This window comes from Phymastichus coffea, unplaced genomic scaffold (assembly GCF_024137745.1).
Source record: "Phymastichus coffea isolate CEN01 unplaced genomic scaffold, Cenicafe_Pcof_1.1 PCOF00093, whole genome shotgun sequence".
NCBI lineage: Eukaryota > Metazoa > Arthropoda > Insecta > Hymenoptera > Eulophidae > Phymastichus > Phymastichus coffea.
This window is the reverse complement of record NW_026706904.1, coordinates 117,664-140,269: the sequence shown is the minus strand read 5'-3', so window position 1 is coordinate 140,269 and position 22,606 is coordinate 117,664. Positions and strand designations below refer to the sequence as shown.

The window sequence follows — 22,606 nt, the reverse complement described above, 5'->3', positions numbered from 1 at the left end:
AGATCTTCAACAACACCAAGTTATAAATAAGTGTTATAATGAAAGAAAAAGAAGAATAACGTAAAAAATGAAAACTAGCCGTTGGAGAACACACCCAATTCCAGCTGCTATGGACACGAAAATTCACTTCTAATCAAGCGTCAAACGGAATTGTACATGCTTAGTACGATCGCGTTGAGAGCCGCAGTCAATTACAATATCTGACTCGATTACACATCCTTTGAGGGCGATAATAACGATGACCAAAGTGGGATCAGTACTCGTGTCAAGGCCGGCAATAGACCGTAAAGTCGACAGTTCTACCTTTTCCACATTATAAACCCCCCAAATAAAGGTAGTCGGCTGATTATGTGTATAAACCTTTCTCTCTCTCTCTCTCTCTCTCTCTCTCTCTCTCTCTCTCTCTCTCTCTCCCTACTTACACGCCGTAAAACATTTACCTCCATACCGGCGTTGAAGATTTATGTCACGAGACGCCTTTGAGACTTTGATGGGGTTTACTTTTTTTTTACACCGGCGCTTTCAGTCTTTTGATGGGTAGATTATCGCTTTTTTTTCTTTTGTTTTAACTCGTGATGGAAGTGTGGCGAACGCGCGTGGTGGTATTGTTTGAATATCAAAATTAATTGAAGTATACCGTGCATAAATTAGTGCAGACATTGATGAATATAAATTATCGTAAAATTGATGGGTCATACGGTTAATGCGTAATACCGACTTATCGATTTTCCATAGCAGTCAAAATTTAATATTTGAGGTTGCCGCTTCTCATCCAGCATCAATATGCTTGTTTCCAATAAACTCGATACTCACGTAATTGAACGTTACTCTTAGAATAATTTTTATCGCTGCTAAATCTTTTACGAAAATTTATTGTTAGCCTAGTTGAATCATTTTAATGCTGCAATACATTTTAATGTTACAAGCTGCGTTTCTTTTTTTCATTGTTGAAGCAGATAAACAGCGAAAAAAGAAAAGAGAAGCACCTGACGAGCCCCTATTAGTTACCCATGCCTCTTTTCGTCGCGTTTCGTGCACCGTCTTTTGTTACAATTTTTCACATTTGATATTCCAGATGCCGTTACAAGAAGCAAATAAAAAATTTATCAATTAATCAACAGGGAGATACAACCCCTAAACAGTCGAGGAGGCGAATAATTAAAAGAAAGGGGGAGAAACCTATTTTCCCAAAGGATATAATAACAAAGTTAGCCGTGCACGCGGCCTTGACACGAATGCTGATGCAACAGTTCGACTAAACAATCCGTTAACATCGTTTCTCAATGGCGCGCGGACAAGAAGGAAGAGGAAAAAAAAAGGCGCGGGCGTCGCGTCGCGTGTGTGCGCGATCCTTAATGGCAACGAACAAAACTGGGACGAGCAATCGATACCCAGACACTCGTCTGCGAGCTTTCTTTTTTCTCTCTGTTTGTTTTTATTTTTTGAGGATCGATAAGTAAGTTTAGAGCTTGAACCTTTCTCTTTCCTTTCTCATTTGACTTAGACAATCAGAGGGATCTGTAGTCAGAGATTTACAGGCTGGAATTTTCATTTCGAGATGAAGGGAGCGAGGGTTATTCGTACCAATCTCTGTGTGATCGCTTAATGGGAGTTTATATTACCGAGTCATCAATCATTTGCCTTGGCACTCTAAATTAAATTCGCTGATCGGCGAAAATGTGACTTGACGGATACACTAGGTAGTTATACGCAATGCACAAAATAGAATTTTAATTCGTCTACAAAGGCACCTTGAATCGACAAAGGATTCATTGCATTTTTTTCGGTTTTGTCAAAATTGATCTTGAGCAGGATAAACGGGGAGCTTGTTTACGTAATTCAGACTCACCATACCGAGACTCACCATTCTGTCACACTTATCGTATCCTATACGGCAAATTTGTATATGCAACCAATCAGACACACTCGAGGCAAGTACAAAGTAAGACAAACCTCGTGTTCGGCCCACCATTTGCAATCTCTATGAAAAAGCATTGTCCGTTGTGTTAGAACAGCGACATCAAACGAAAGGTGCCCACAAGCTGAAAATTCAAGCAACGAACCTTTATTGAAGTTTCACGATAATGTACATCTTGCATCCTTGCGTTTCATTATCGTCTTTGGCTGAAATAACCGACAGCCAGGGTACCGCTGTCGATGAGTACAAAGACAAGAATGGCAGCTGTACGGTCGGAGTACTCATAGCCAGCAGCGTCCTGGCAGAATTGACGCTCGTGAGGAGGCTGAAGGTGACGCGCTTCTTCTTTGCGAACTCTGCGTATGGTGAATTCCATTAGATTATCAATATTTTTTTTTCTCCGCGCGTTACTAAGGATTAGGCAATTTCTCGTCGGGCTTCTTTATCCACAAGGGACGAGACAGCGATAAGACTTAATAGATTTGCGCCTGTGTATTTATAAGAGCGAGCCCCGTGTAATTCCTTCTCCCTCACCGCCACCGACCAAATTGATTTTGTTTATTTGTTGCAAGCTTTGATTTTGACTCTGTCTTCTTGATTTCCATTAGTTTAATTGCATTTTTCTTCAACCAGGTTCAAAAAAATTCACTCTATGAGATATTTCTACGAATGTGTATATCCGTCTTTTTTGACTTTGATACACTCTCAGCAGGAGTGAATTTTTATGCTTCCGAGGATAATAAAAAAGCTTTTAATTCCATTGCCGTATACACAGGAGCTTCTTTTTTTCATTTCACAGTCTAAGGATCTTTTGTATTACGGACACGCACACGGCTATACATTCCGTGAATTCGCGTGGAATAGCCGATACAAAGATACTTTGATTGCGATCATATTGGTCGGCATTCGGAATATCAAATGTGAAAAATCTATCTCTGGAGAGTTTCCAAATGCAAAGTGAGAGCAGGCAATTTTTTACGAATGAAAGATATTTCTAAGCGTAATGAGATTTCGCATAAGGACATCTCTATAGATATACACGTGGGCGTATGTGGGCGAGTAATTGCATAACGAGGGAAGCTTACAACAGCATTCTCATAGTTCTTGACGAAAGAAGGTTCAAGCCAAAAATAATCAAAAGGTGTATACGACGTTAAAAATAGATCAAGCTCAACGTGTTTTTATGTAACCACTGAAATTGGTAGATTAAACGTTCGACACGTGCGCGCGTTCGAATCTGCCGGGCGCGGCTGTTTCCTGGCGGCAGCCAAGAGAGATCGATTCGCGCCTTTACAGCTCCGCGTTTGCTAATGCAAGATATAGGGCAACGACAGTAAGATTGTATACCGAAGTCCTTCTGCGACCAAGGGTTTACGATAGGGTAATCCGTATAGTTTCCTCGAGCTGCCGTTGTTGTTACTGCTCACGGTCACCTCTACCAGATTAGCAGCCTCAACGCTGCCGACCACTGTCTCGGGCATCTGGCGATTTGTCTTCGCTTATTGACACGGCGCGGTTTTCTATTGTGTCAACTTTATTTGTCTTCTTCCCTTTGCGCCGACTACTTTTGAGCGACTATCCTTTTGATTGGCAGCACGGACTTCCGCGACTCAATTATGCGATGCGCGATCAAATTGCATTTTTTATTTTTAACGCGACGCGCCCAAACTCTTTCATTTTCCGATACAGCTCTTGGAATGACAGTTATAATCAATTGGCATGCTACCTGAAATTACTTCGCGGACATACGTATATTCCGATCTAAAATTAAATAAATATCTTTCCATTCGACCACTTCAGACTTGCTTTTGGTTCTGCAAATTATATTTTTCGTTCGAGCTCAAGCTGTCCGACGGTGTGGCGTGACTAAGAGTAGACGAAAGCACGGAATACCGATGAGCTTATTGTGCTATTGTCATTCAGCAAGATAATTTTTGTGCAAAACGCACACTTTTTCATCAGAGTTGAAAATTCGATTGCAACCTTGATTCGCTTCATACCCAAGTCTGTTCCAACTTTCTCTCTCAATTCGATAAAGTATACGATTGTTTTTGTTTTCGCTGTCTGGAAATGCTTTCTTCCTGCCGTTCTTTGTGTTTTAGCCTGATTGGTGTTCTATAAAGGTTTCTTACCGTATTCTTCGTTTGATCGAAGTCGAGTTTTCATAGTTTGGAGAAACGTATGTATGTTCCCAAAAGAATTCATGCTCTTGTGCTCTCGATATGTACACGCTGGCACAACAGACTGCCATGGGACGCGAGCGCGAGCTACGTGTTCGCCTTTTCTCGCACAAAAGCTTCTTTATCTGCTCCACCGTTGCCAAGTGATAAGCCCTGGTACTATAAGCTTCTATTTCTCTTTTTCATCCGTCATCAAGTCTCAACGATCTCGAAATGTATACAAAGTGCACGCAGCGATAATAGTTTTTCGTATCACGATTCGGATGAAAGCTCCCTCCCTAAATGCCTGACGTACTATGGTATAAAATGTTCGTCGACGGACGATGTTACTACACGTGCAAAAAAAATACCACTTCTTTTTATTCTCTCAGCGATAACCGAAAATTTGTTCGTTTCTCCTTTCGCAAGATTATTCGACAGCTCAAGCTTATAATCGACAATAACTAAAATATAAAAGAAAACAGACTCGATGAAACGTACAAGACTCACTGCTAAAATAAAGCTCGAGATTGAGCCGTAACGTCCTTCAATTCTCGTACCATAAATTTTCTTCGAGGGATACGCTCGTATATAAACGAGCAGTGATCTGCATCGCGCGCAAAATGTTATTCCCGTTTTAGGTAGTTATTGAGCCGTACATATCCCCACACGAGCGAAACAAATAAATAAGCTCAATGAGCTGCTTCTCTTTTTTTCCTCTTTCTCGACGGAAACAAAGAGTCAGTCATTAACGGAAAATCGTGCTTTCTTCGTTTCTTCGCCTCCTTTCCGGCTGCCTATATTAACGAGGAGGCGAGAGGAGGGGGGGGGGGGGGAGGCGTGGCGCAGGTGCCTTCTTTTCTCATCCCATTGCCGAAAGTGGTTTGCTGCCCACGGTTACATATACCGTGCACGTGTATTATGTATTAGCTGAAATTGCGCGCTGCCGCTCGTTACGCGGACAAGGCCAAGTTCTAAAATGTGTAGCCGCACGTAACGCAAACATTACGTAGCCGCGCGCGACTGCCCCTCTTTCGCGTTCACATGTCTTTCCACGATTTGATAATCTCAAATGAGCACTGGATCTCTTTTATTTATTCCGAGATGGAGCTCTTATTCCGACGCGCGTTCGGCTACCCCGATGAAAGTACCAGAAATATAAAACCGCCAGCGCCGCAGATTGAGTTTCAATTAGTCAAATTGGCCTTAACGGCAGCTGCAAACGATTTTTCTTTTGCAAAGTGCTCGGCGTTGAATATTATCAAGGAATGTTTATCACTGCGTCCACTGAAATGTCATCGACCGATAAAACTTCACGGAGCCTTCTTGTTCTCGACGATCCGAAGTAGTTATAGAAGGGATTCAGCGGCATTTGTCAGAGGTAGAAGGAGAAAAATAGTGCCTCGGCAAGCGAGATTGACTGCAGCCCCGCGGGAACTATGCCCTTTTTGAATGCAACGGAGCGCTCGTGGCAAAGCTCGTAAACTAAACGATAAATTGATGGCAACATCGGCTTTTCATTTTATCATCTGAACCGATCGACTTAGCACTTTAACACTTTTAGCTTGTCTACACGGACACTGCGGTCAGCTCGAATGACAGTTCAGGGGACTTTATTTAAAATAGCAGAACGGGTAAAGGTCGTTATTCTGCAGATGTAGGCTTTTGTTGTCAATTCAACCTGTTGTGCAGAAAGAAAAGTAATAATCCAACGAAACAAAGGAAATGAAACTCATAATCGCGCCGCAAAGTGGGGGCGGAAAAGTGTAGCCAGCCGCGAGATAATCGGAGGCGTGGAGAGGAGCGCCGCCTCGTTTCTCGAGGGCTCGGAAGTGCATTCGCCCCGTCTATGCACTGCGTTTCTTCCTTTCGACTCGAACCTCTACCCTTTTCGCGGGTGGCAGGCTTTGCTTCCGGTGGGTGAAATGGTCCACCCGCCCTCCATCGCCGTCGTTACAACGAGATATCAACACGCTTTCGAGCACTTCCTCGCCGAGAGAGCACAGCGGCTCTTCGGGGGGGCTTGAGCTCGCCGACAACGAGCAATTGCGTTTGCAATTTTTATTTACAATAGAAGAACGCGTAAAGGTCGTTATTCTGCAGATGTAGGCTTTTGTTGTCAATGCAACCTGTTGTGCAGAAAGAAAAGTAAGTGCTGAGAAAAATATTTTATTTAGCCTGGCAAACTCGTTATACTCGCGGGCGGTGATTGCTGCGTAAATTCTAAGTTTTAATGACACAAGACACCCAAGCCATCGGCAAATATCGCCATTCAAACTTGGTCTTAGTTTTTTTTGCCGAGTGACAGAAGGGAAATTCGGGGAGGTGGTAAGCTTCTGTCAAAACTCGATTACAAATCTTCTTTAAGAATTATCCGTCATTTGATTTATCACGAAAGTTGTGAAAAAGTTACTTAAATTTATCAGTACTTTTACAACCTAACCAACAAAGTTAGTCATCTACAAGTGTAACTATATGTGGAATGTGTGGTTATACGTACGGATACCCCAGGTTTGATAACGCTTGTACGTAATAATATCATTTTTTTATCATTTACTCTTATCTCTTGCGTATTATATTCCACATAGCGTTAATAAGTACAAGTTAGTGATTGTAACAGTATATTTATTTTGCAATTATTTACAAAAGCTGTAGAGCAAGAAATGATTATTAACCGCTAATATATTTCATAATTTTCTCTGTAATTAAAGCTAAATGCACTTTTGATTTGTACTTTTTGTATTAACACAATGTATGTTGAAGAAAATTTTTTTCGCGGTCCCTGTGATTTTGGTTGAATTGTAATTAAATATTTGCGTGTAATATGTATGAAAATTTGTCTTCTTTTCGGAAATAGTAGCTTGACTTTTTCAGCTGTTTGGCGCGTAGCTGTCATACTTCCTAAAACATGAAAGTTTGAGGTACCACTGCGGAAAGACTTATTTTACTTGATTTACCGAATAAAATGTAGACCTGCATCCAAGTGTAATTCGCTACTCATATTTCCCGAATAGTAAGAAGTTGACCGAAAAGTTCGAATGAAACATGGTAGAATGTGTTGTGAAATCTTAGTTACTCAACAGAAATGAATTGACTTTGAAACAAACGATCAACGAAATGTAGGACAAAGCACAGTGAAATAAACTGGTAAAATAACAAACCGGAGTTGTGAGTAAACGGATAAGACTCTATTCGCGCGCTTTATTCGCGCAATTAAAAAAAAGCACCAAGCGTATAACGCAATTGGTAGCGCGGATCTCGCAACGTCGTATACGGAAGAGGCGTGACAGTGGAGCTTCTTCTCATGGTCGTAAATCGAAACGTAAAAGGAGCAAGCGAAGGATAGAGAAAAGCAAGAAAGCTTGTGTGAGCGCGAGTAAATCGCGTTGAAGCTAAAGTCGCAATTTCATGACCGCAGGTGACTGAAATAACCGCGAAATCAGCCGAAAGGCTTTTACTTCGGGGGAGAGCAACGGCAAACGATCAAGTTTGACGTAGTAGTGAAGAGTGGGTTGAGGTCCATCCACCCTACAGAGGGTGGATCCGGTTTACAGGTGTGTGTGTTCCGCCAAATAACAGACCGTGCGTTCGCTTTCTGCAGTTTGGAAAAATCGACCGGAGAGCGGTTTCTCCAATTCCATTTTCTTCGGGGCTTTAACTTTATTTCGCAAGGTCGCCGGCTGCCGGACTAATGGGATTTTTAGTTTGCCAATCGGAGTGCGCCGCGCCACGAGTTCGCAAGAGAGTCAGACAAGTTGGCCTGAAGTGGCAAAGCTGGTTTTCCAAATAAGCTTATTAAAAGTTTGCGCTTTCTCCTTCTTTCTTATTTTTCGCGCAACTTTCGTTCGAGGGGCAAGGCGATTATTGCAATTCTGTCGATTGACGTGCATCTCCAATCGTATCCACAACAGTCGACTTGTGCAACTCAAAAATTAAAATATAGCGGGTTATGATTGTGATATCTGAATTGATGCTTGAAAATGTGGCCGAATCCTAACTGACGCGCAGCACGCCAAATTGAACTAATTCTCAATAATGCAGCGGCAGAACAGTGGTGCGCGCAGCATTTATTGCACGTAGTTATCCCCATAATATTTTGATTTGCGACGTGCTTACTACTCCCCAACGTTTATTACGTTATGGCTTAAGGCAATAAACTCATAGACGATGCTATCGTCATCTATTTTTTTTTCTTATTTTTATGCTCGCTTTCCACAATAAATTGTCCACGACCACACTTGACATTCGACAGATAATTGTTTATTGACGCGCCAGAAAAAAAGCGATAAGTAAATCTCATTCTCGCTCACGTTTTGTCGTAAAAGAGGTTGTGACGCCGTGACCGTAAATTTTGCGAATCTCCGTATATGCGTAAAAAGAGCCGAAAATACGCGAACGCGAAAATAAGCTAATGACACTCGAGACTGGGGGGGGGGGGCCAGGAGCATTAGCGAAACCGAGCGCGAAAGACTTCCCCTTTCTTGCAATCGACTTTCATCTACTGTCGCACTCACGTCCACATCCCTAATGGTTTGAAGTTCTTGATTAAGATGAAGTTTTCGATTTATCATTTGACGCGCGTGACGATTTCGCACGCTTTAATCCTGATTATCATCAGTCGACCAAAAGGATCATTAAAATCGACATTCACAAATGGCTGCGCCTCTTTGGATTTATGCTCATTACGTCTATCGGAAAACTGATTTGACAATCGTCTTGCGCGATATGTATGTGTTGGAAATGTTGGCAATTATTTCCTGTTTTTATATTTTTATCGAAATCTTCGTTAGGATTAGGATCTTTTGTTCGCGCGTCGAGCGAGCTTACATCGAGCTATGAAATCGAAGCGCAAGCTGTGCTAAATCATACTCGTCTCCGTGAAGATAATTATTTGAGCAGAAATTGAGTTATCGCGAAGAGCTGAATGTTTTTGAGGACAGACGCGTTCTCGTTTTCATTTGATGCCGGCTGCACTTGCGAACGGGTAAGAATTAATTTTCAAAGAAATAACGAATTCAATTGTCGATTACGCTATGACGCAGTTTCAACGATTTTCACAGTTTTCGCGTTCGCGAGCTTATTTCTCTGAATCTTGGGTATAACTGCAGGCAAATTATGCAAACACGGTTGGTAGATCGCGAGACTCGCCGTGAGTCCAGTCGCCATCCAGAAAATCACTTTCGACGATACGTCACAGGACAAGCAATCAAAGTATCCAAGTAGTTTGGCTAAGATGCGCCTGCTGGCGGGGAACCCTAACCAAGCTATCCCCCTGCCGAAGGAACGCCATGAATTCCTTCGTTCATAGCCCTCCCCTATGTAGCCGCATGAAAAACAAAACCCGAGCTCGAGTAAAGCGAGCCGCAAGTGGAAAGCTTTCGGCGAGCGCGCAAAGTTGAATTTCATCGGAATCGATCGAACAGCAGCGCTATAATTAAGGGTTCGCTGCCTGCACGCGTGGGCTCGTACGACAAATTAGCGATCGAGATGACCGTCCATCCCGAACGGTCGATTCGAAGCGAGAGCCGAATCAGCTAATGTGCCGAAGACGGGAAAATAAATTCGGCTTTCGAAGGCGAAAGGATTCATGGCTTTGCACTCGACAATCACAACGGTCTGGCTTCTTTATTGTTCCTCTGTATTATTAGGTGGCCTTTGGCCGATCCGCCCCGCGTTATCCGTCGCGCTTTCCGGCGCCGTACACGCGAGAACGGGGCGTCCGGGGAGAGCACAGCACCTCCAAGCGACAATGCTCGAAATGGCCAAATTCAGTTTCCGTCAGTCGCTTGCTTATCCTTTTATGATGCTTATCGCACATAGAGAAGCGAACAGTGGCCAAATGCTCGCACGCTCGGAATCGAGCTATAATTGGAAATGGAGTCGGGGATTCAGCGTTGAGAATTCGATTTTTCTATCGGTAATTCGGCTCGCTATTTGCGCAAGAGTGCAAAACTGTCTTCATTGCGAAGACCGAAATTTCGATAATTTAATATAACTGACGTGACATAGCGTTTTGTTCCAAGAAATAACATTATCAATTATACTTCATTTAGCATTTGTTCATCCAAGTGGCAAAATCAATATTCGCCCATGCTTTTTAATGCTAAGTCATGCTTGGGAAATTTCTATTGTTTAATGAACGATTGCTTTATCTCTCTTTTGCGTGGTTCAACGAAAATTGGAGTTCAAACTTGTTAAAGCAAGACGATATGGTAGGACTGTCACTTTCTTTCTACATAAATTTTTACATGAACGTTGATAGATGCGTATATTACTCTAATTTTACTGGGAAAAGAAAAACTTTTATCGATTTCGCAAAAAGCTCGCCGCCTCGATATAGCACGGATATGAGAAAGAAAATTGATAGGGACAACGACGCTTCCATGCGGTTTTGTTTTTCAGAAACCCTTAAAAAGAAAGTTCCGCCGTAAAAGTTTGAAAGCTAAAGGTTACTCGCGCGCACAAGAAAATAATGACGAGTATACGGTCTACAACACGACTTTCCGCGTTTTCCAATGTCAAGTGATATTTTCGCCAAATGAGTTTCATAAGCCAATTTAAACACTCACGGGAAGGAGGAGGTCGGTATACGGAGTAAATCAATCGTACTTTTATGCTGCGCGAGCAAAAGAAAGAACCAAAAAATCCGAGCGATTGTTTGTAGAAGTAGAGAAAGGCCGCGAAGGGAACTCGCACGTATCGAGCTTATCTCCAGTTCGAAAAAGGAAAAAGAATATCTGCGCTTTCTGTATGTTTGTTCGCGTGGTAACTCGTGAAGTTTTTCAGTCTTGCAGGTATATGTACGTAAATACGTGTGCCGACGATAACCGAGTTACAGCGGGAGGGAAGCGATTGGGAAATTATATTTCGGAAGCAATTCTCGTGACCTCCTTTGCAAATTCCGCGTGGAAAATTGCAGCGGCTTATCATCTCCTCGAGTTTAGTTCGCCTCTGTGACTCTCCCGCGCTTGGGAGAAAGAAAAATGAACGACGAAGAGTATTCTTCTCATGGGTGCAATTATTTCAACGTTGCGAGGCTGCAAAGGCGCGCTTTTCTGAATTATCGAGGAGCGCCGTCGCGCCATCGGAAAGGAAATCGATAGAGGAGCCTATAGCGTGATATTTTTCCAAGCGCCTAAAATTCGATTATCACTTCACCGCTACGTTGGAATTCTTCGACTTTTTTCTTTGCGCGAAACCATTGTAACACACGATTAGAAAAACTTTATGCCATTGTTGATCCAAACTTTTTCCCTTTGTTTATTTTTTTTACGCGCAGACGTTAGGAAACTTAGCTTCCGTACGATAAAGAAACACGAGAAATGCGTGTATATATGTACGTGTGTGGAAAGTCGTTTCGAAAAATCCCGTATTTCCTCTTATTTCAGAGTACATTGTGTACTATGAAAAATTGATGGCCTTGTAGGAAAACCCTCCCCTGCTCAACGAGGACTTTATTTGAGGTCGCGACTTTACAGAAACCTTTTATCGGCGGATTTTCAACTAAATAGAAGGCTTTATGAAGGCTTTAGGCCTTATCCAATGAAATAGATTAGTTGTCATGTCTTTTACACGCCATGATTTTTTATGCCAATTAAACCTCCTCTCTTATTTTCCCAATGAGCTTTTTAATACGCGGTACCTTATATATAAAGACCACTGTACGTAAAAAATGTCATGTTTCTTGAGTTTGATCACCGTTGTCTCTGGCCCTCTGTTTTGTTAAGAGCCTCGCATCAGCATTTGGGAAAGCTCATCGATTGGTATTGGCTCAGTGGAGATGCAAGTCACCTCAGGTAAAATCGTCGCGCAAGACAGATGAAGCTGGTTTAACCATCGTGACACGCGCATCTTCTCTTAATTAAATCCAAGAGCCAATTTGCGTTATTCAAATACGTATATCAGTCACACATGCGATGCTGCTATCATCGACATTCCTTGCCGTCATAAGTCTCAAGGCTGGAGGCACAATAATCTCTCTCCATTCCCCTCCTGGCGTAAATTAGGAAGTTTGTCGAACATCGATCTTCAGTGAGTGATCCTCTTTCAGTTCACTCGCCCGCGGTTAGCAGTTGAGCTTCATTAATGGATTTCAATTAACCTTTCATACGTGAGAGGCTGCGAAACGAGTCGGGCTTTCTTTCTTCTTTTTTTCTTTCACTTCAACCTGAAGACACGACTGATGTACAGAGCTATGGGAAAAATTGATATGCCGAGCTTGCAGTCGCGATTATTATTGGAGAAAAGGAGGCAGAGCGCGATCCCCGAGTAGAATTTAATGCCGTGCTGAGGATCAGTGTAAATCTGGCAGATTGCTTTTTTAAGTGGATGCGAGCTGCTACTTATTTTAGTGCTCTCTTTGAAAAGTAGAAGGAAAGCGTTGTTTTTACAAATTGGAGCTCGAATTCGGCACTCGTTATTTCTTGAAGTCGATTTGGTCAACAATTCGCTGTCACAGAATTTGTCGCCCTGCAAAAATTCTCCACTGGATTTTTCAATATAAGATTGACAATGAATTAAATGCCGCAAGCTCACTTGAAATGTAAAACTCATTTCACTTTATCAACTCTGTTACATCAATCAATTTTTTTTATCTCCTTCGCTATACTTGTATTATAGATTTGTAGATTGGATATTAGAAAGAAATAAAGGCGAAAATAATTGATAATTTCCAGGCAAAAAATTGGCCGACACGAGGAGATCTGAAAGATGTCAATTTGGCGAAGAAAAAAAAATGTGAAAAGCAATGAAAACGGTGGCGACGGTTTTGCGAGATGAAAAATGAGTTTGGCTGTCGCGAAATCGAATCGAAGAACACCGATCTTTTTTATAATGTACACGTAGTAAATAATACGTGCACATGAGTATAACTGGCCTTACGGAACATGATCGGTTTTCGCTTGGAGAGAATCTTTCGAATAATTCAGTCGATCCCCGAGTCTCTCTGTCTGCTTCTATCGCTCGACGACGAATGAGCGAAGTCTCGACCTTAGAGAAAGTTGGCCTTTAGAACGGAACAAGGGCGCACGGATTCGCACGTCAATTAGGAGGAAGACGACTGCTGCTACCGACCGGAGGGACGTGGGCTTGTAATTGTCTTGACGCACAATGTAAAGGATCTTATTTCCACCGACCAATCAGTGCAATATTATATCATTCAAGTTTTCACGATGGAATGTTGAGCTTTATAGTTTTTTCGATGGAGAGCTACGTTTTATTTTGTCGATAAACCTCAGACTGCGTTTCTGCGACGGGAATTGATGCTCAGTCAATTGCGGTTCCTAAAAATCGTATGACCCATGCTATCGAATGAATCGAACAGATGTTATCAAGCGATGAAGTGTGCCGTAGATTTAGAGAGGTATGTAGGCAGAAGAATGACTGTTCATCGAAATGACAGCAATGAAATATCGTTTTGGAAAAGATGGTTTGAAAATGAAAAAAAAAAAAACGGCTTACGGTACATTTCTATCGCTTATTAATTCTTATTATTTTTGAGCTACTATATACTTGGAAATAATAACTACTAGTCTTATACACCACTTAATTTGCAGAGGCAATGCGATATTGCATGAACTGAGAATAGTTTTATAAAAATTAAGCGATTAAATTGAACTTTTCACACGTATTGCGGATTTAAATGTTGATAGGAAGTGCGAAGTTGTTGTCGGCGCCGATTTATGATCAAGCAATGATGTAAACTTGGTGGTTGTTCGACCACATAATATAGGATTACTTGAGTTGCAATCTCCGTGACAACATAAACGAAATTGTTACCCTGAAATTTGGCAACAATGATAACTTTCATTATAAAGTTTAAATTTAATTTGAACTTTGAGCCACACACATGTGCCTACATCTAAAAAAAATTATAAACATTAATGCGTTTAGAAAATGATGAAATAATCCGATATGTACACTGAAATATAACTGCTTTAAACGAAAATTTAATATATTCGTAAAATATAATGCGTGTCTATTGCAAAAGTTGAAGCAGAACTAGTAAAAAACCGTCACAATGAAAAGCCGAATTGACAGTACAACGTAGTTAACGAGGAGAAAAAAGGATATATTGAAAACTGCAATAAATTAACGAAATTTACGAGGCAATAAAGCGCAGAACAGGGAGGTATCAATGATAGCGCTCGGCATGCGCATAGTGCACACCTGAGCGAGTATTTTGGGTCGCTCGGCCAATATCGTTACAGTTGACACACATATGCGTAGAGGCATGATACGGCTACTGCTGTCGTCGGGCAAAGAGAGCGAAAATACCGTCACTTTGGCGCAGCTTTTATACAATTAGAGTTAGCTCGAACCTCGACTTCGCGTGGCCTCTTCTCATAGAGACGGCAACGAGAAACAGCACGTACAGGCGAATAAAAAAAAATGGTCGTTCGGCTCTACGCACGCAGCTTCGTCCTTCACCAGCACATTCTTATTACATTTATTATTGCATTATTTATGCTGATCTTTCCAGAGACATTTTCTCATTAAATTCGGGGCTTCCGAATATACGCGCATACACACACGCACACACACACACACATATGTCGATTTACGAAATGCCCTTTCGATGCACACACAAATCCGTGCGTATCAACCATAAAGGGAATACTCTACACGCATCGTGTTGCCAGAGCACCATGAAATCGCTTGTAGCGTAAAGAAACGCGTGTCGTCGTCGGCAGAAGCGCACAGGAACTCTGGAGCGGGGAGTTTGTAATCGATATTGCGTCTGAAGCGATGGTGTTACTCCGATATGGGGCCGTTTTTTTCGCATTTTCGACAGTTTGGCAAAAATATTCCCCAAGCATATCCTCGCCGACTGGCTGCAGGATTCTTAATTAACACGATCTAGGCTATAGGAGCACGCCCTGGCTGACACTCGGCAATCGATATATAAGCGCGTCTGGAAATAGTCCCCCCCCCTCTCTCTTTCTACATCGGCTGGCGGATGAATAATGAATATTTTTTTTAAATCGATGTGGCCCATTGCAAGCGCGTAATTGATTTTCTAATTGCTCATGCATATCTCAGTTTGCCGAAAATCATATGCATCATAAGCTTGCAACTTGAAAGAAAGCGCAGTAATAATTCTACAATTATTTGTACGTACTTTTATTGTCTGTATCACTCTGTACTGAAATCGTTACGAGCGTCAATTTCATACATTTCAATTTTCATTTAATGGTGATTTCGTTTCGATAAATACCGAGTTGAGTATTCATGTTTGCTAATTTTAGCTACCATTCGACCAATAAAATGAGCTCTATTAAAGAGAATTAACGTCTTATCAACGTCAAATAAATAAGCGTATATTCATCATTGAAGAAAGCTGAAGTTAGATTATCGCTCGAGAAAGTTGCGGTAATGAAAGCAAATTACGGAAAGCTAGCGTCCTTCGGGAAAAGGGAGACTTATCAAAAGTTTCGCAACGAACTTCACAATATTTCCTATTAAATAATTACCGCTTAATATGACAGTTATGCAAAATATTATCGTAGCCTTGGTCATCTCATTGTGCATTTTTATAATTATTTTTAGCACCTCGGACCGTCAATTTTTTTGTCGACTTTTGAAGTTTGTTCTTACAAGTATGCCACGTGCGAGAGACAAACTTATTTTCGCTTATCCAGAAAATAATTTCTTCCTTGATTTATGGAAATTCGAAAACCAAGTGACTTGAACTGAAGTTTTTTCATAGTAAAACTGATTGTGAGTTAACGGACAATTTGATTTGTTCCAAAAAGTATTTTAGACCGTTATGAAAATTAAATCAGGCAGCCATTAATTTCAAGCCACGTATATTTCTCACAGTACATTCGCTTGTTTTCTGGCAATGTTGGAGGAGCCATACGTCTCTCGAATTGCATTGTTGAATCTATAATTCGAGCCGTAATTGAATCAGCCACGCGCCTGCCATTTCACGTGTACCTATGCAGGTGGAGTTCAGACAATTTGCGACGCCGCCGTTGTCGTGTTTCACAAATCGAATGCGAAGTGTGTACACGTGTTGCGCCGCAAAGCATTCGATTGCGCACTATATACACGTTGATGAAAGAGCGACTACGTATGTCGACGATGTTTTATTTTACTCCTTGACGATCGTTATGAGCGATTGTTTTATCTCTGTGAATTGTGAATTGGATATTTTCGATAATGAACGCTTGAGAAAGGGACGGTGCTCGTTCGCAAATCAAGACGATTGCGCGTAATAACCGTTAAATAAAAACTTATTTTTTGAGATGTTACTTCGCAAGAAAGTGGCATTGAACAAGACAAGAGCCACATCGAATCTCGAGGCTGACCGGGTTACAAAAGAATCGCGTAGGCACCAGTCGAAAGGTAGATCTTGCGCAGACGCATGGGATTCGGCCCGGCGGACGAAGAAGACGGAACAGCTCGAAACGCCGGTCGGAGCGCAGCAATATAACCCTCTGGCAATTCGTCGTCGAGAGAGCATTGAACGAGCCACTTGGCAAACATCGGTAGCCCGAGCTTCCAAACGCGAGCGACTCCGGGACAAAGCGCGCGCTGTTTATTTCCGCGGCACGCGAAGCGCCGATGCTCGATAATGGAAGCTCCATATACGAAGCTAATCGCGTTAGCCGCCAAGAGACTGCGCGACGCCCCATTGCTGTTTACGCGTCCACGCGCAACTCGCGCCAGGATCATCGCTGCTACAACTCCGAGCTGTACTTTGCGTGTCTCTTTTTAGATCGACGAATGTGCAAAGGATCGGGCAGCGAGTGGGGTCTAAAGAAAAAAAAAATCGTGCCTTTGTTTGCCTTGACACGGATACTTTGGATGAAATCCAGCTACTGTTTATCATGTTTGTCGGCGCTTCACGGAACTCGCCAATTCCGCAGATAATTGTTTGACGTTCGATGTATACTTGTTTACCGTAAAAGCTCAATGCCACGTGTGTGTGTGTGTACGTCTGTGTGCTAAGCTGGTGGCGTGTATTTACTTTTTCGTTAAAAACACTTGCCGCAGAAAAGAAAATTGATTGATTCATTTAGAAAATTGAAGCGTGAGAGCTGGTAGTCGTTCTCCTGGAAAAAGTGCTTGCCACTACACTCGAGCCGCAGTTCTTAATAGCAACCCTTGTTGTAAAAGAACTTGTATTAAACTTCCGAGGCTCGATTGCACGTAGTTGTACAGAAAAATATCTTTTCTCTCTCGCGCGGCGTTGCGATGATTAGCGGCTGAACGATCACTTTCACGATGTGATGAATCGTTCTTCAAAGCGGTACCGCATCGACGAGTGTGAAGCGATTATTTTATCGAGAAAAATTATTACGTGAAAGTAGTGTTTGCTTTCGATCGTCCGGATTCATTTCGTGCAGATACCGGTTCTACGCGGATTTTTACATTTTATTTATTTAACATGATGCTTTTTTACGCGAACAGGAAATATAAAGCTTCCTGCAGAATATTTGATTGAAAAATAATGAACTTAAATTATTTATTTGCAAGAATTACACGCTTGAGATTCTGCCCATTATTGAAAAATTATCAAATGTACAATTGTGCCGTGTATAAGTATATCTTTAATCGTTTAATAAATTATCTGTAGAAAAAAATGATGTCGAATAATATTTCATTTTTCATGAAGTATTTTTCGTGTTCAATATATAAGTATTAGGTCAAATAATAAAATTGATAAGAAAATTTAAAGATTTGTGTACAGTCGGTATCTGTGTGCATTGAACACGGCCTCCCGTTCGATATTTTTAAATGTCGCTGTGAAGAAGTCGCAGAGCACTCGCAATAAACTTACCACAATGAAAAATACTTACGATCGCTAAAAAAAGAAGATTAAAAGACCAGTCTACGAATCCTGACGTTTCTGCAAAGAAAAATAAAACAGTATATTACTAGAGAAACTTACAAGAATCATAAAAAAATTGCAAATATTATCTTTATTTATAAATTTATTTTGACCGCCCGTACGATATTGCAGAGTTTGTATTACAAAGACACCGGACTCGTTCAGCTTAATTGTCTCGATAAAAAAATCTAGAAAGTGGGTTAATACTGACTGGCATACGTGTGAGTTCTCTTTACTGAGCGTTCACTGTGTAGAAAGCTCTGCTCTAAGAACGACAGTAGAAAAAAAATTACTGCGGGTCGCGTTTTCAGAGCCAAATTAAATGTCATCTTTCGATAGAAACAATTGAAAGCGTAATATTGACCAGACGATAAAATAACTTGAAAGAATATCAGCAAAACGTTGAAATGCCGTTTCGCGAAATGCAAATTATTCGTGTGGTGAAATCGCGTTGAAATTGAGTGAAGCGCAACAGTAAATGTTTGCTTTTAAAAGAATCAAAAGGTTAATGTATCAGTGCAATCGCTGATGTGATGAGATATTAAAGAAGTTCATTAGAGTTCAGCTCGGATTGCAACAATCAAAATTATACGACAACCTTTATTGGCGCTGAAAATAGGCGTCCAGCACTCTCGATCGAGAGAGAACCACAGTGTGCGAAAAAATAAACCGACCAGCAGAGAGAAAGAGAGAGAGAGAGGGAGAGAGAGAGAGAGAGATCCGGAAAGCACGAAGCACTCGCCATCTCCGGCAACGAACGAGACTCAGTAATCCCGTTTCCCACTTCTCTCTTACTTTCGTCCGTGCGAAATAAAAGAAAGCAATGAATTTTCACGTCTCTCTCTCTCTCTCTCTCTCTCTCTCTCTCTCTCTCTGTCGGCGTGGCCACCTATTTTTAAACGACCAAGAAAGCTTGCGGACCACGCGCAGCCAGTTAGTCAGTCGAGTGAAGTTAGTCGTGCGCGCGCGCGCACATACACAATCACACACACGCACGCGCACGAACAATCATATACGCGTGCGCTCAAGTGCACCTTCCCTGGCTTTTCCGCCACCTCCTTAAAAGCTTCAACTTTTCAGTATTGGATTTAAAAGTCAAGGTTCAGCCAGTGACATTGACGGCAAAAGTTGAGAATAATATGCGGTTTTGCGATGGTGACTTCCGTGACTTGTTGATGCTGCTGCTGGGCTTGAGTAATAAGTCTTGAGTGATGTGCGCTGTGGTTAGTGTCGAGCATTCTACAGGGGCTTTAATCGTGCAGCCCCCGAGGGAAAGCTGAGCTTTCACTCCGCGTGCTTTCCTCCGTTATTGTTGTGATCTTTATAACTCGCTTAGATACGCTTCAGTTAAGTCTTGAAATTCCCGTTTAATTTGATTTTCGCGAAAATCCACATGCTCACTGTGCGCGCTACCGTGTCGGATATTTAGATACGTATTTAATACTTGAACGCTACGCGCGAGTAATCTGGCAAAAGTAACAAATGGAGATTCAATGGAAATGTTGCAGAAAAATGGTCGAGACACTTATGGACAAAAGGGTACGACAATTTCAAGACGCATAATACGAGCTCGGGGGCAATGAGAGTGGCGTGAAGATTAGGCCTGCGGCCGCCGGAGCAGTAGCAGCAGCCCCGCAAGGCAGTTCGGACAGCATAAAACGGCGTAAAACGGTAACGCGCGTAAAAGTGCAGCCGGCAGCGCTGAGGTATGGGCCCTTGGGCCTTCGGCGTGCCGCTCGCCCTTGTCTCCGCTCTGGGACTGCTGCTCAATGCCTACGTGCTCGTCGTCATTGGACTTGGCAAGCAGGTACAGTCTGTTTTGTATATTTCGAGTGGTCGACGATGATATCGATGAGTTTCGAGCTCCTCGGTACGAGGCAACGGGTACGCGTAAATCATTTATTCCAAACGACACGGAAAACACGCGTAATAAAGGTCGTCGTAACGTCAAGCTGATTTTAAACGATTCGTAGGACAAACGAACGTGTCGATTAACAATTTCGGGAACAATCCACTACTATTCATGTGAATCATCGAATTGAGTCACCGTGATTCCCGCAAGCTTGGGCGTGCGCTTGATTCATTTGTTTACAGTATCGTTAGGGAAAAACTGATTCCATAGAGATTTTTCGAAAGTGTATACAGCATGTTTACTGGAGCTCCAAAACTATGATATAATTTCAAGGTTTGCTAAAAGTTCTCAACGACAAGAAATTAAAATGCGATGAGTTTGTTTTGAAAAGGGAAAATTAGATAAGAATGAGCGAGGAGTTTATGGAGTGTTCGAAGACGATTGCATCGTATCAATGTTCTCTTAAGTTCGGATATAATAGTACAGCGGAAGTTCGCTGTCGGCTAATGAGAGCGAGAGAGAGAGAGAGAGCGAGAGCTTGCGCTCGGTAAACTCATTAGCCGCGCACTGAGCTTTCCGCTCGCGGCCACTCGGCGTTGTCGAGCTCTCGGCTAGCCTGTTCGAAATTTGCTAAAGTACATCGTTTCGGTGTCTTACAGACGCAGCAACAGCAGCAGGCAGCGGCCAACACCCTGCTACTGATTCACTTGGGCGCAGTCGAAGCCGCGGTTTGCCTTGTCCTACTGGTCTTCGCGACGGGCTCGTGGCCGGCCGCCGGCACTTGGTGTGTCATTCATGGATTTTTGCTGGCTCTGCTGCACCCTGTCGCTCTTTGGACCGTGACTGGCCTCAACTGCGATAGGTACATCTTCGCGTTTACGTTGATTTTACGAGCTCGCTGTCCGCGTGCCAGCTTTTTCGGGCAGCGACGAAGGCTTTAACTTTTATATTATTCAAAATTATTGCCTTCTTCGCGAAAAAAATGTTTATCGTTGAAAATACAAAGTGCAAGCGCGAATCGAATTTACCAAAAATTACGAAAATAACTTTTGTCGCGAGAATTCGTGCGTCGTTGTTTAAGGTGCATTCGGTTTTGCAGCACAGGAGAAAACAAGGTTTTTCGATGTAAAGGCAAACGTTCGTCACCGTTAAGCTCGTAGATCTATATTAGTACTTAAGAGCACATATATTTTTAGGAAAAAGGGATTATTTGAGGAATAAATGAAGCAGGCACCATCGCATTTCCTCAGGTTTGAAACGCAAAAGAAATTTTCCCCTTCACCCCTGCGTTGATTTATTCCGTTTTATCCAAGAGCTGATACATGCGTATATATACACGCAAATAGCTGCGGGTCATACTCTGTCAGTGTCCTGTGAAGAGCACAAAAGGCTTTTACCGCGAGTATTCTCCGATCATTGGAGGTTTGGCATCATAGTCGGCTCTGTGTGTGCTGCATTGGCCGAAGAAAGTCGCAGCAGGCGCTTTTTTTCATGCATGTCCGAGTACTAGAAATATCGCTCTATCAATTTCAACTTTCTATATCATTGCACGGACATCTTTATAATTTGCGTGATCATGCGCGTATATTTATAGCTATTCGACGGAAATGAGCCCAAATAAAATTCAATTTAAAAGTAATGGACTTTACGACGGCAATGGCTAGAGTCACATCTATTCTTCTTATTGCACATTGTAATTGTAATGGAAATAAGTGAGTTACATAGAGTGAAAAGTTTTATTGATTTTTTCTTTTAAGTTGATGATTCAGCATTATATATATAAATACATATGTACATGTTCTCTAGAGTCAAGGCTATATCTTTTTTGGTGATCTATGGCTGATGTTTGATGATTCTCTTAGTTGTATGATTAATTATTATACCGCAGCTATGTTTTTAACTTGATTAATTCATCACTTTATTTGAAAAAGTCACGGAAACAATATTTATAGCTATCAAGTGAGTTTGACTACTATTAATCATCATTCGTCAAAGGGTTTTACTAAGCTAAATTAATTCAACGTTGTCGTGTGTTCAATTATTTATACTTCCATAAGCTTCTCGCGAATCGAATGAAAAAAGAAAAAAAAACGCTGATCAATAGTACTTGACATGTATTGAATATTAATCATAGATTTGCAAGTTCTTAAGAAGTTCGTACATAAGCTCGTAAAGATTTATCAACAAGATCCATCGATATACGCCCCAAGAAAAAGAAAAGTAATAAGATGAGTTTTGTTTTGTCAGGTATTACGCAATCGCAGCGCCATTACACTACTCCGCAGTAGTGTCGCCCCGTCGAGTAGCCTTGGGTCTCGGAATATCGTGGGCGGGTGCGCTGCTACTGTGCCTACCACCGTTTTCCGGCCTCGTGCCACCTTATCGCTACATGCCAGGACTGGGCTGCTGCGCGCCAGACTTCGGCCAAGCCGGTTGGGGTTCGGCCGGTGCATTGTACGGCGCCATCTATGCGCTGCTCGGCTTGGCGCTACCAGCACTGCTCGTCACTCTGTGCAATCTGCGAGTGCTGGGCATCGCCAGGTACCATCGCCATCGCATCGCCAGTGCGATCTACGAGGTGACGCTGAGCGCGCAAGTGACCATCACCCATCAGAGGAATCCGTTTTTCGTCCCGGCGGTCACGGCTCCCTCGGCCGGCGGTCCGCCCAGATTTCACAGCGCTGCTAGCACGGTGAGCGTGGCCCGTTCGAACCTGCCGCGGCCGACTGGCGGCACTATTTCCTTTTATGCCCGGGCGCCGTTCAGCGCGTTAATTAAGTTTCTTTTCTCGTCCAAGCCGAGTTCCCGAGTTGACGGGGGACAGCTTTTCCTTTTTACGG

General features: G+C 42.3%; 2 protein-coding genes across 5 annotated transcripts in view; one reads left to right on the top strand and one right to left on the bottom strand.

The window, feature by feature from the left end:
* The window catches only part of LOC131669472 (phytanoyl-CoA dioxygenase, peroxisomal-like), a 62,096-nt gene that overhangs the window by 17,672 nt on the left and 21,818 nt on the right, over positions 1-22,606 (bottom strand). For 2 of the 3 annotated variants that reach the window (XM_058944360.1, XM_058944358.1), the window contains exon 2: positions 17,883-17,932. The gene's annotated coding sequence lies outside the window, so the exon portion shown is untranslated. Of the gene's footprint in view, positions 1-17,863; positions 17,933-22,606 lie in introns of all 3 variants that reach the window. The other variant, XM_058944361.1, reaches the window with a different exon arrangement.
* Positions 1-22,606, top strand: part of LOC131669469 (uncharacterized) — a 43,950-nt gene that overhangs the window by 12,841 nt on the left and 8,503 nt on the right. For both annotated transcript variants that reach the window (XR_009302375.1, XM_058944355.1), the window contains exons 2-4: positions 19,423-19,721; positions 20,426-20,628; positions 22,014-22,458. Coding sequence is in view for 1 of the 2 variants with exons in the window: in XM_058944355.1 (XP_058800338.1) it covers positions 19,623-19,721; positions 20,426-20,628; positions 22,014-22,458 (747 nt within the window). In the remaining variant the exon portion in view is untranslated. The remainder of the gene's footprint in view (positions 1-19,422; positions 19,722-20,425; positions 20,629-22,013; positions 22,459-22,606) is intronic.